This window comes from Netta rufina (genome assembly GCF_964035555.1).
Source record: "Netta rufina genome assembly, chromosome: 10".
In the NCBI taxonomy this organism is placed as follows: Eukaryota; Metazoa; Chordata; class Aves; order Anseriformes; family Anatidae; genus Netta; species Netta rufina.
This window is the reverse complement of record NC_140133.1, coordinates 1,676,640-1,691,297: the sequence shown is the minus strand read 5'-3', so window position 1 is coordinate 1,691,297 and position 14,658 is coordinate 1,676,640. Positions and strand designations below refer to the sequence as shown.

At 33.8% G+C, this 14,658-nt stretch overlaps 1 protein-coding gene across 1 annotated transcript in view; it reads right to left on the bottom strand.

Annotated features, from left to right (window-relative positions):
- ERC2 (ELKS/RAB6-interacting/CAST family member 2) overlaps window positions 1-14,658 on the bottom strand; it is a gene marked incomplete at both ends in the record, with an annotated part of 465,422 nt that overhangs the window by 331,118 nt on the left and 119,646 nt on the right. The window contains 2 exons of the mRNA XM_084292445.1: window positions 4,385-4,552; window positions 10,678-10,833. Coding sequence (XP_084148571.1) covers window positions 4,385-4,552; window positions 10,678-10,833 — 324 coding nt within the window. The remainder of the gene's footprint in view (window positions 1-4,384; window positions 4,553-10,677; window positions 10,834-14,658) is intronic.

Genomic DNA, 14,658 nt, shown 5'->3' with positions numbered 1-14,658 from the left:
TGCCAAAACCCTGAGCACCTTCAAAATATGCAATTAATACATCGTTAGAATATACACATCAGCCTTAAAAAATCTTTATTTTCTAATCTATGGAATTACTTGAACACAGATTTCTCATTTTTTTTTAATGATTTTCAGAGAAAGAAAATAACATTCTTACACAGTTATATAGCAACTTATAACAAATCCTCTGTTTGGTTATCTGAGCCTATTTCTTACAGCTGGCCGAAGGCTACTGTAAGACTGTTCCAAGAAATAAGACAAGCAGTTTTAAGGAGCTGTTCATTCATTCATACTACTACTTCAAATTCAGAGTAGGTAGATACTAACAATTGGCCCTTTCTCCAGTTCATAGATTTTAAAGAATAAGTAAGTAAGTAAATAAATAAAGACACCTTCTATGTAATCTATACCAGAACCTTTCATCCTTATGCAATTTCTATTGCATAAATCATTAAGCAATAAAAATACACTGAATAACTTGTATTTATTTAAAGGAAGTCTACTAGGAAGGTAAGCAGTTGTGATTTGAAGACTTATGAAGTTACTGAATCATCCACTTCCCTTACTACTGTTTCCACAATTAACCACCTCCTTCTCTACCGTCAAACCCTATAAAAATCTTTATTGTAACATATTGCTGGAGACTATTGACTTAATCAGAGAGGTTAAACTAAAGCTGAGAATTCCCAGTCTAATGGTTTCACCACATTCTTCCCCTGTGCAGCCATCTTAAGTGGGAATGTTTTGTGTCTCTCTGCCTAGTCTTGCATAAATTCTGCCTTGCCATTTTTCAGCTGCCTCTTGTAATATCCCACAGACACGTGTTCAAATCCGTTTATATTTTTCATATATTCACCGCAGCCCTTTCTGCCATTTTTACTGCAAGCATTTCATATGGGATAGGGTTTTCACTTTTTCTTTTGTTTTCGCCGAAGGTGCAAGTAAAAATTACTGTATTTCTCCAGGCAATTCCTACAGTCCAAGGAGAGAGACTGACACTTTTAGGGAGATTTATTCACAAGTGTTTGAATAACTAGTTCAAATTAGATTGCTAACTAGGTTAAATAAGTAGTTCATATTAAATGGCTAGTTAGATTAATTAAGTTAAGGATTATACTACTGTGCACTCTTTATTCAAAGTCCATTCTTACAACGCTAATTCAATCTGTTCAATAGAGGTGAAAATCAGGCTATCCACAAATCTTCTGCAAGTCCCAGCATTACTTAATTCCAGAAACCCCTCTTCATTTTTAGCCTCCTGTTTAAACTTATAGCTGAAAAGCTTTGCAGCCTGAGACATACCTACACCAACTCTGAAGCCTTAAAGTAATAAACAAAGGTGCTATTCTTTCTTGGGAATTCATGCCTTGAGAAACCCATGGATATGAGTGTGCCTTATTTCTACCAGTATAATTTAAAATAAAGAACTTTTTCAAGAGATTTGAGACTCAATATATATCCATCAAAGTACATAAAAGCAATAAAACATTCAGTGCAACCAACTTAAATGGATTAAAAAAATGAGATGCAATTACTATTGCCCAAAGTATAAACATCATTGAAGTGTGTCAAATCAGGTAAACTGCTGACATAACTTAAAGTTTAATACAGGTCATTTAAAGTCTCTGCCTCATACGTAAAGGCTGCACATGAGAGCACACACTGTAATGCTATCTTTCCAAAAATAAAGAGAAGTTTTGAGGCAAGTGAAGTTATTTCCCATTTTAAATCTGCAATTAGATTTAAATCATTTGGTAAATCATTTCAAATAAGGCCTACATCTGTACACATATAAAACAAGTTCCAATTCAAGTCATATGCATCTTGAAATGCATCATATCCCAAAATGAAGTCTGCTATTAACCCATTATTGAAAGGTGTTCATTTTCATGTCATCTCCCAAGGAAAAAAAAAAAAAAAAAAAGTTACATTAATGTGTTTGACACCTCTGCCAAAATCCCCTTTTACATGAACACAATTTCAGCAAATTTTAACTAAAATTACTTCCCATAAGAGGTGGACATCATCCCTACTTTTCCCAATTTCCTTTTAAAAATCTTAAAAAGAGAAAAGAACCTCAAAAAACTGTTGGATGATAAAATCATTAGTAAAACCTACTCACAAAGCAGAAGACAGAAAACACCTAGACCTCTACGGGGTATGTAAAATAGTTTGCAGTGTTTCAGTTTCATCAATCTATGAAGTACTGTAATTACTAAATTCTAACAAGAAAATATATGAAATACAAAAAAATTCTGATGATTCAGTCACAGAAGTTCAGGCTCAATTGATTTAAAGAGACAGTCTTAACTATCTAGAACCAAGATATACTGTGAGGACATTTATGAGATTTTTGGCTTGCATTGGAGATAAGATAGGCTTATCTTATCTCCAATGACCACACAGTTTATAGGGTTATTTCATTCAGAAGTAAAACAAGGCTTGTCATCAGAATTATTTGGATTATACAGAAATAAAGGTTAATTAAAGAAAATAATCATAACCAGGACCTTATACCTTACACTGATTGGAAACTACTATCTTTCACATCCTATATCTTGACAGATTTTTTTTCCTTAAAACCTGGAACAATCTCATACTATTTGTATAAAACATCATAATCATTTATAACATAAGTAACATATTAGACAAAACTAATGGAGTTCATTCTCTGCCATTATATAGTATTTCTCGTATGAAGCTATTTTTCTAATCATTCTAGAGTTACTTTTTTGTTTAGTTTCCCCCAAAAGATTAACAACAAGCAAGCCCAATATAAATAATTATCTCCTGCACACCAACTGGCAGTTACAGATCATTTAAGTTCAATTGCTTTATGTAAAATGTTAAAGCTAAACTGCCTTCTTATGCAGGAAACAGGAACAAGAGCATGGATACACGTCAGAAGCCAACTGGTTCTCCACTAGAACTACGCAATCCCAGCAACCCATCATTGAGTGCATTGTAAATTGAGCTCTTTTTACTACTGTCCATCTGCCAGCACTGAGATTGTACTGTCTTGAATAATACTTGTCTAATAAAGACTTAGGAAATCAAACTAGTGGAGAGCCACTGGCATTCATCACTATTGTCAGCAGCATGACAGGTACTACAAACCCTGCAAAACAGATTTGCACAGCTGAAGATTTAAAATATGCAGTCTCCAGTACTCAAAAGCTAGACTGAAATCTGCCAGTGTTGCTAGCATTTTTACCGTTGTTCTCATTACGCTTACTTTAATGTTTTATATACATATATGCACATATATAGATGTTTGCTGGCCGGCCTTTTAAACAGAAGTCCCTTTTAAACAGAATCCCACGATTTCACCTGTATCTTCCAAATGTACAGACAGACAGTAAGACACAGCACACATGGATAATGAGAATCTCAGAAATATTTATTTCCTGCTTCCATGAGAATGATGAGCTTAAGCGAACTCCTTTTTTCTCCTAACACTTTGTTAGCCAGAAATCTGAGGCATCCTGTGAGACTCCCATTTACCAGAAATAATATAATTCTCTGAATAGAAAATATTTGCACATTATTTCACAGATATTTGTGTTTTCTTGAAAAGGATACACACACTAAAAATAAAGTGAAAAAGCTATAACAAAAAGCAATCTAAATAGTATTGTGTGCTCCAAGTCTATTAAGGTTTTATTTGGTTGGTTGGTGTTTTTTTTCCCTTAAAAATAAATAAATAAATAAATAAATAAATTGACAACCATTTTAACCCTGGATTTATGGGTTTACACATTCCATTAAGTGTAACAACCATCTCAATCTCATATTCCATTACACATACTTTTATGATCTGATTTTGTGGATAGATAGCAAACTAATGCACTGGCCTGGTTTAAAGACCAAATTCACAGTTTTTAAATAAATTAGAAATTAAATTGCATTAGAAAGGATTCACCACAGATTAGTATCAGGTACCCTTGTACAGACCCTTCAAAATACATCAGTAGCTTCACTCTTCACAGTAGAAATACACTGTAGAAAAGTATCACACAGAGCAAGCAAAACTCAGTAAACGTAAAAAAACAAACAAACAAACAAAAAGGAATGAAATCACAACAATCAAGTCATTAGGGCTCAGCCCACCTTCCTCCACCCTAAAGTTGAAGACAAAGAGAATTAGACAAAACTACGCTCTTAAAATGCACTCAAAGGTACTTGTTCAATTGTAGAATGAGATCTGGTGCGTTACCAAAATATATATATCAAATAGACTGACATTTAAAGGCTTTAAAATTATTTCACTATTCTTAAACAAATTATCCTCTACATAGGCTTGCAACAAACACATCATCCGTTTGAAACACATAATTAACTAAACATTTATATTGCATTTTATGATTAGAAGATACCATACCTCTGTCTGAAGTATGGCAGCTCTCTGTTCTTTGGCAGTAAGTGACTCTTTAAGCACTTCAATGTGTTGCTTGCAGTCTGAATTCTGATTGCTAAGGGTTTCAAGCTTAGTTTGTAAGGCAAGAAGTTCTGATTCTTTTTTTGAGAGTTCTTGTTTCAGTTGGTCAATCTGTAATGGGGCAAATAAAAGGTTAGATCATTAATTGCATTTTCAATTCATAGTTGCACCTGAAACCCGAACGGTGAGAAAGACCAGAATATAATACAACTCAGACACCTCCTGTAAATTCTAGAAGAGAAATAAGATGTGAACTTTTAACAGTCAAAACTTCCAGTGAGTTTCATGTATTTTCAAGGAACCTGTTTTTGATTGTCCTGCTCTTGTCAAAGCTAAAAAAGGAAACTCTTAAAGCTTAAACATGATGATTTGGCCTATAAATTCACCACAGACCTCACTTAACTTCAAAGGACTTTATCGTCTGTGAGGCAAGTCTGGCAGGACAGAAAATATGCATAGGAAAAAAAGTTTTCATAGAAGTATAAAGTCAATCCAATAGCCTATTCCTTCCAACTGTGATTCTTGTGACATAAGTTATCATTGGTCCAAGTGAATCAAGGATTTTAGAAGCCCTATGAGGCAAAGCAGGCATCTTAGTAAGGAGCGGAAAGCAGAGAAATAGAACGTTAGCCTTACTTTTCTTGCAAATTTGTTGCTCTCCCACTATCCCCACCTCCTTTTTTTACTCTCTGGCAAGGAATCCTCAGGCACTAGGAAAGTCAAGCCAAAGAGATTATCTTAAGAAAGGTCTGGGAAAAATGTGGAAAAAGAGTTTCACAGAGTGAAAGCTCTATGGTATTTTTAAAAGCATATCCCTAGGGGAAATAGCAGAAACCCATTCAGTAAGGAGGAGCTTCTGAATTCTGCAGGAGGTTCATCAGTAAATGACATGGAATTGTGATTATTCTTCCCTTTCTACAATGCTGAGTGGAAAGGGTGGCCACAGAATGTGAAAGTGTGGTGGATTTAGAAAATGAAATCCAAGCAAAGCACTGGACAATATACAGAGCAATGCTAAAGGATGGCGAATTAGGTGACATGTAACTGTTCTTTTTAAAGTTCTGTGAAACAACACTGGTCACCAGAAGAGTTCAGATGTGTCATCTCATGAAGATTATTTGAAATAAAACTCCTCAGTGCATCTGCATAAGTCAGAGAAACCACGTTTACTTGGAAAGTTTTCTTGTTGACTGTAAGGCCTAAACAGCTTTCTTTAAAATTCAAGTTTCAGTTCTGCAATTACCAATGAAATCATAGACCAGCATTCTCTTCCTTCATTTCCATCCCAACAGACATTGAGATGCGTAAGTCTAGAAGGGCTAGATAGAACGTTAATCAAAAGTCTGCAAGAAAAAAAGAATGAATATATATATTCATACGTAATTATGTATATCCACAGGTTGAGCCTACTCAACCACATCCTAAATATCCACATGCTAAAATATTTCACAGATTCCATACTGTATAGCAGAGTCACCAGAAATACATTTCTGGTGAGCAAACTATTTCTAGTTTGTTCAAAATTGCATTTTTCTACATTGTGTTTCCTTAAAAATTCACTAAATTATTTCTTTCAATGATGTGCAAAACAATACATGTATTTCTTATTTCCCTCTGTAAGTCTCAGTATGTCTGCCTACCTGGCTAACATATTTGGCCAGCCACCCCTGAGCTACCATATAAAATCAAGAATCTATACTAGCACTATAAGCAATCACCTTCACAATCTGAAAATATCAAAATAAGAAAAGGAGCATACAAAAAAAAAAAAAAAAAAAAAAAAAAGTAAAGAAAATGTAAAAAGTGCCGTTAAGAAACTGCTAGAGAAGAATTTCTCTTGAAAGCAAACCACCTTCTTCCATTCCTTGCCAGAACATGTAAGCAGGTATGGAAACTGAGACAGAAACGTATATGAAATGAACAACGGAAAAATTTGTCTACGATATATAAAGACAAAAATTAGATCTGCAAACAATCTGAATTACATCACATGCTTTATATGAGACCCATGTGAACATCGCAGACACTTCTAAAAACTCTTCTCACTTTTTTCCATGACACAACCCACACCCTGAGAAAGAAACAACATCCCACCCCTTCCTCCACCTACCCCACGCCCCCTCTCCCCCAAAAAAGAAGGTTGATTTTCACTGCAGGTATTTTCTTTGTGTTTCAGAAATAGAATCTGTTCCTTCATTCTGACTACAGCACATACAAATTGCCAGAAGTTTAAAAATGTGTTATAGCTCTCAAAAAATAAAATCTGTTCAATAATTATGCTTTTGGCTGGTGTTTTATTAAAATAAAGTATAGGGATGAAAATGTAATGAAACTTCAATTAAAAAAAATAAAGTATCAAAAATAACAAAGGCATAACAACAAACCATGTTACTTTTAAAAATAAAATTTTTACTCCTGGGTATATTTGCTTTCTAAAAGTTCTGCATAAGCTATTAGTGTGTAAAAAAAATGCAACAGGGCCTGAAATAATGTTGTCTCAAGCAGATGTGCATACATTTTCACTTTGCTATATTTTAAGTGGTGCAGAAGACCAAGAGTCACGACCTTGTGACCTCAGTACAAAAAGAAAAAAAAGAAAAAAAAAAAGGCAAGAACATTTTTGTACTTTATTAAGACTACAATGAAGATAACATAAAACTCTAAGTGCTATGGCATTCATAGAACTCTCTCCCCTGATTATGACCTTCCCATTTCATGCATGTAATTTGCCTGTCACCGCTTTTTCAGCATTGCCCAAAATGATCTTGTTTCATCTCCTTAGCTGAAACCCCAGTTCCTTTGTCTTCTCAATGATTATCACTTCCTTCAATTTCAGTTCCTCGTATACTAGCATTTCAAGAAAACAATTATGATTTTCCTTACATTATTATTTTTACATACAAAAATCTTACCTGACATTACAGGGAGAAAGAAAACACATGCAAAATAAATAAATAAATAGATAGATAGATAGATAAATAAATAAATAAAATCTGAACTTTTTCCCTGAATACTGCGTAAGTTAAAATTAATGGGCTAAAAATTTAAGTTAATAATTCCATTAAATGAAACTATGCTGATTTATCTATCATAATAACTTAGTCTTATAGGACAAGTGATAACTGGTTTTTCAATTGAAGAAATTAAGTGAAGGAAGAACAGCAATGCAAGTGAGTTTGCTGCACAGAGTAGACTAAAAGTCTATCTGTAGGTTCTACAGTCTATACTGTGCTTTTTTCTTTTTTCTTTTTTTTTTTTTTTTGAAAGGTTTTATAACATATCCAGACCTATCCACAAGAAATGCTGCTGTTTTTTTGTTGTATATTCTTTTACAGGATCACCTAGAATTTGCATGCTTCCTTCAAATAGTGTAAAGATCTGTTACTCATGGATGTTAATTACAGAGAGCATTGTTACAGTTCACTTCAACTTAATCAATTCTTAAAATTCAACTTAACTCTAATTTGCTGAAGTGATACTGAACGATCACTAGGTTTTCACACTCATTCTTGTAGATAACATGAGGGCTCTAATACTCAAAAGAACTACTTGAATTCTAGAGTGAAAACTCTCACCTGTAAACTGCAGCAGTATTCTTTCAAGTATCTGGCTGCTAACCAAAGAACAAAACCCAAACAGGGGAAGGAAGCATTGCAAAGCAGAAGTTAATTTTTTTTAAATGCATATCAATCCACATGCTTTCTTCAAGTTCTGATTAAGGATATTTGAAGTTTCATATCTCTTAGTCATGAAAAATTCAAGACTTGTTTTGACAACTTCCATATCACGTGAGCGATAACAATTTTTGTACTTTCAAATAGAGACCAAGAAGAGATACCATGAAGTTTTCTCATTTCTATAATTCTCCATTTCACAGCAAGTCAAAATTAAAGGCTATATGATTGTTAGCAGTGAATATTATTAAAAATTAAAAAAGGAACTCTTTCCAACATTCTCTGCATGCATGTGCAATAAATAATATTCTAAGTTGGCCTCCATTTAATGCCTTCCCTTTTACTTAAATCAAGAACAGATATATTTCAAGAATAAACATGAAGTATTAAGAGCTTTATAGCACCTAAGCTTGTTAACTGTGAGAAGAGTATTATTCTATTCTTTGCCATCAATCAGGACTTAAGTATCAGAATTTATCAACAATCTCTGGTTCCACAGATCAAGTACAGTTAAGGCCAGTTTGCTGACAGCTACATAAATATTTTTCCACATTGAAAGGTTCTGAGATAAAAATAATATCTTCTGCTACAAATCTTAATTTTAAGCAGAAAGAAAGGACTGGTGAAAGAAAACAGACAACATTTCATCAGAATGTGATATTTATCAAAGACCAGAAGTATTGTGAAAAAACAATGGCATGTTTACTAGTCTTCTAATTCATCTGCTTTCTGTATCACAGAAATACAATGAACCTCTTCCTCTCAAACACCTTAGAATATAGTTAACAAAATATTAGGCTTTATGCAATATTTTTAAGCAATAGATTTGGCTTTAGGGTATTAGTTTTGTTGTAAATTACTATAACTGGATTGCTTAAAATTTAACCATGTTTAAATGGGCAAAACAATTTTCTTGACAATAATACCTCTTAAGAGCATCTTGTCAAGAAGATAAGAAGGGTCTACTACACACACAATAAAAACCTATGAAAATAAGAGAAGTCAAATTCTCTGGAAGGTGCTGTCTGTTTCATTCTCTGACCATAGACAAGCTGCATACTTTCCCAGAATGTTAGCCTGCCCAACTCCAAAAGGTTGACAATGCTATTTATCTACCTGTTATTGCAAACTTTGTACTTTAACTGCAATATTGCTGAGTATCATTAATGTCAAGAGAAAGTGGTAGAAGCCACTTATCTCCTCCTCTTTTGCTTACGTGGCCACTAGAGAGGTAACAGCAGCTCCTTCTCCAATTTTTCAGAGCTGCAAGTATACATTTCAGAAAAAAATGGATCAATCCATTTCAAGTCCCTAGAAAAAAAAAAAAACAAAAAAGTCCCATACAAAAAAAAAAAAAAAAAAAAAAAAGAGCCTAAATATTATACAAAACTAAAAAAAAAAATAATAATAACTAGGATGAAAAGACTTAAGTGTGAGATTCATTAATAATCTTGACTACTAAAGGTTTTTGCCCAGATTTTATTCTTCCATTATGGTCACATTTTAATATTACTGCAAAAAATGAGATAGCTGTTTTTTCCACTTCATGCTGTTGCTGCATTTTTCTCCCCATGTTAGTTTATCTTACAAGTTAAAAAAAAAATTATTTCCAAAACCTGAATTTTAAATGAGAATGGTAGTATCAACTTCAGTCTCTGTATTTTTTTATTTCATTTTATATTTTAAACAAGTACCTAAAGTTATTATTTTATAATTTCATGAACAAAATGTTCAAGGTGAGTAGCTGGGAATAAACCACTACAAAAATGTAATATATAATGTAAATATATATTTAATAGACTTTTAAGGTAATTTCAAAAAAAAAAAAAACATTAGAAAAGTAGTATTAGAACTCAAGAAAAGACTATTTGGAGAGAACTCATCTTTACCTAGAGAGCCATCAGGCAGGTTGAAATTAAAGGAGGTAAAAAAGTCCATCCAGAACAACAATTTAGGCATCAAGATTTACTTGTGATGAAATTTAAAATAATGAACAAGAAATTCTGCTTAGCAAGCCTGATACCAAGAAAATGTGTACTACACATTTATTATCTGCTTGCAGTCTACTTGGTTATCTATGTACAATGATTTGAAATGAAGAGGACACTGTCATTACAAAGTAATTAAATTGCAAGTCATTAAAATGCTAAAAACTTAAAATTTGGCATCAGCAATCCTTACTGTAAAACTACTATGAAAACAAGAAAAGAAAAAGGCACAACTAAAACTGTGCCAAAATGTTGCAAATCAAAATGATGAGATAATTCATTCAACATTAGAACACCAAACAGAAGAAAGAGAAAAGGGAACATTATATGAAGACTAAGGATTGCAGTTGTCTCCACAGAAGTATTGGAATATGCACTTTCTTACCTCTCTGAAGTCAAAATATAAATGAATTCTTATTTAATCAAAATGCTTCACTTCTCTATAGCTAGTGAGTACCACATAGCAAAGGTTTACCAATGAAAGATATGCAGAGAGCTACTTCTGTTGAAAAAGGTCTAGTTAAAACTTTTGTTCACATTATTTAAACACCGTTAAGATATTAATAGATCTTACCTTATTTTTCATGAACTTTGAGTGACTCTTGTAAACTTCTATTTGTTTTATTTCTTCTTCTCGGTCTTCTGTATTCAGAACTCCATTTGTCTTTAACATCTGTATTTCATCTTCAAGATCTCTTATATTGCGCTCAAGTGAAGCTATTTTTGTATCCTGAATTATATAAAAAAGAGTATTGAAAAAGTATATGAAACTTGTATATTAAGGCATAAAAATGTTTCTGTACCTGCAGAAACATCAAATAATAAGACAGCAAAAATAGGTAGTAAAAATACAGATGGCATATACACCATCATAAACCAAGAGTAATTCTATTGATACCGATTTAAAGAAACAGATTTTAGATCTCTTTAACCAGCACCAAAAAAAAAAAAAAAAAAAATGCAATGCTATGTTCTATAGCATTATATAGAGAGAACATTTTCTGGTCAAAATCCTCTCTATGTTCCTACATGGTTAGGAATGAAGGGAGAAGGAGAGATGCTCTATTTCACATACATACATGATAACATACTTTGATTGCTCTCCTAACCACTTAGGTCTGGCTATTATTCCAAGCTCTTAATAACAAAGGATAAGTTCAGCCTAGAGAGACCAGTCCATCATCCCTTGAAGAAGACAAGCCACTTCATTATGTGACTGCCTAAGGCAGTTTCCAATTTTGATCGGAGTTTATGCTTCTGTCTGCTGTCAGGGGAAAGAAAGGTTGTTTCCTCACATGCTTTTTCTCCAGCCACATCATTAAGAGGAGATTTAGCACTTTTTATTATGAGTTCCAAAAAAATAAACAAACCCACAAATACACAACCACTCAAAACTTTTGTATCACAGACAATAGCTGCAATTTGTGCCAGCACAGCACTGACAATATCCAGTGGGTTTTTTTCCCCTTGTTGCCAGCCATTTTGAAATTCAATATACCTCTTCAGTGAGATTTAGAAAGATTTTTTTAAAAAACATGATTACACCAAGCAGAAGCAGAAGAGGACTGTGTCAGGGTTTACTTGCAAGAACTTAACCCATACAAATCCAGAAGACTTGAGAGATAGCATCCAGTGATTTTAAGACAACTGGCTGATGTCCTCACAAGGATGCTGTCTACTGTCTTTGAAAAATCATGAAAACTGGGGGAAATTCCTGACAACAAGAGGAAGAAAAATGTTGCACAGGCTCATATCCTGAGAAGCATTCTTGGACAAGATTCATCATAAAGGAGAAGGTAATTGGGACAGTCAGTATGGATTTACCAAACGTAAATCATGCCTGACCAACCAAATTGCTGTTTTAGACAAAATTTTTAAGTTTGTGGATGTGGATGAAGAATTAATAGTGAATGCCATTTACATCAGCTTTAGCAAGGCATTGAACAGTTTCACAGAACATTCTTATATTCAGGTCAAGATGTTATGGTCTGGACAGGTGATCAAATAGCAAGATGAAAAAAAAAGGTTGTATGATCAGGCTTAGAGGGTATTGTTCAATAGGTTCTATTCTACCTGGAAGCCAGTAACAAGAACACCATGGGGTCAAATTGGGACCTGTCCCATTAAGTATCTTTAACAGTGACCTGAAAGAGGTGACAAAGCACTTGCTCACAAGCCCTGTGGATGACACCAAGCTGGGAGACCGGTGAATATGCTCAATGGCAGGGCTGCCACCCAAAGAACCTATAGAACCTATAAAGGTTGGATGGGTGGACAACCAGGAACCTTAGAAAATCAAAGAAAAACAAATGCAAAGTCCTGTGCCTGGCAAGGAAGAACCCTTTGCAGCTGTACTCGCCAGGGACTGACTGCCCTGGGAGCAGTTCTGCTGGAAAGGATTGGAGGATGCTGGTGGACACAGCAAGCCTAAGGAGCCAGCAATGTATGCTGGCAGCAAAGGCAGAAAGCAGCATCCTGGGCTGCATTAATATGAGCACAGACACTAAGCAGATCAAGGAAAGACACATTTATTGGACTGTGCTTCCAGTACTGCATCCAGTTTTATGCCATGCAGTACAAGACATTGATAAACTTGAGTAAGCTCAGCAGGGGGCCAAGGGGGTTGGAGTACTTGCCCTCAAAGAAGAGGCTGAGGAAACTGGGATTGTTCAGCCTGGAGAAGAGAAGGCTTCGAGGCAGGCGTAAAAACAGCCATCCAGTACAAGTATTACATTTTGAGAATAAGCATTTGAACAGTTTGCCCAGTGAAGTGTAGTCCATCCCTGGAGGTTTTCAAGATATGACATGATAAAACCCTGAGCATCTCTCTTCACCTGGTCATGAGACAATTCCCAAATAGATATGAATTTCAAGGTGACAGAAAGAATTTTTAACCAAATTAAAACAAAACAAAAAAAAAGTTTAAAAAAATCTAACTCCATTTATGCATATATTAAAAAAAAAAAAAAAAAAAAAAAGTAAATCCTACATCACAGAAAATATCAGAAAATCACTATACTATGGCTATAGCAAGCAGGAAAACACAAACCTCATTTAAAATGGATGAAAATTAGCATCAGGGTGAAAGCATGTTTCTTCACTGAAAGACCAAACATTCATTAAACAGTTTTGTTCCATCAAACAATCAGAGCCACAGTAACAAGTTTCTACTGATAGAGGTATGGGTGTAACAGTCCAATCATACACAGAGAATGGCTCTAAAATAAGCAACAGGGTAAGCACTTACTTACAACCATATAAAGTGGTCAAGAAATTTTTTCACACATCAGAATCCTGATAAATATGCTTAGCCAGCTCCTTCCCAGATAATTCAGAAGTCCAGAGCACAAAATAACACTTTAAAAAAAATCAGTCATAAGATGATGTGAGTGGGGAATAATACTTGTCAGATTTTGCATACTGCTAACATTGAAGAAACAGGAAAATATACATCTAGCTTGCTGCTGAATTCAGTCACTTGCAGCACACTTTGATATACTACTTTTCACTAGCAGATATGTTTCTGAGTTGTAAAACTATGCATATACACCATGCATCCTGTATGAAAAGCTTAAGTGTGCTTTTAATCCAGACAAGAGCTCAGTTTATCTGAAAAGATTTAAAACTTTTTGAGACAAAGGAATTTCAAATAGAAGTTGAGGAGAGCTATCTTCCATGACAGCAAAAATACTTCAGGTTTATAGAGATAAAAATAATGCACTTTGAAGGGGATGATCAAACCCCTTCATCTGTTTTTACAAGATTCCAAATCAACTGCATCCCTTTTTGGAAAAGGACCTACAGTCAAAAAAATAAAAAAATGTCAGAACACAAAGGAAGCAAAAATAATTGTTGGAATATAAAACCTACTGCTCCTTATCTTTTACCTCACTAGCTGTTTGTTTTCTGGAAAATAACTGATACTGAAAATGTTGATGATGATCTTAATCAGCAGTTCATATTTTTATTTTTTGAAGGACATGTTCAAAGAGAAAGTATTCTTACCAAAAATTATTTAAAAACACCAAGGAGCTGACCAGGGATGCAAGGAATAAATAAAAATAAATGAATAAAACACACAAAGTTCTGGAAGATTTCCAATCATTTTTAAAGTAATATGCATGTATCTAATGTAATAATGGTGTTGTTTGTTTGCTTGAATGATAAATTTTCAAGTTCTTATTTTAACATACAGGCAAAATGCAACTTTAATTAGTAGCTTTAGCATTAATAACATTTCCAATAGGATTAGAGTACAAACGTTTCCTAAAATGTTTATTAATATTTGTCCAAGCAATCAGTGTTACTTATGCCATAGAGCAAAGGCCATATGAGTAATCACACACACACACACACAAAAAAAAAAAAAAAAAAAAAAGTAATCTCTCTATTGAAAGCAAACAGCTTTCACATGAGAGAAAACAGACTTTTCTTTTTTCACAGGATAACTGTTCTATTCACAGAACGTTTTATAAAAATTATAAAAATGTAAAAGTTTAGGCTGGAAAGAAAATAAAATGCAAGAACACTTATTACACTTTATCATTTGGATAAA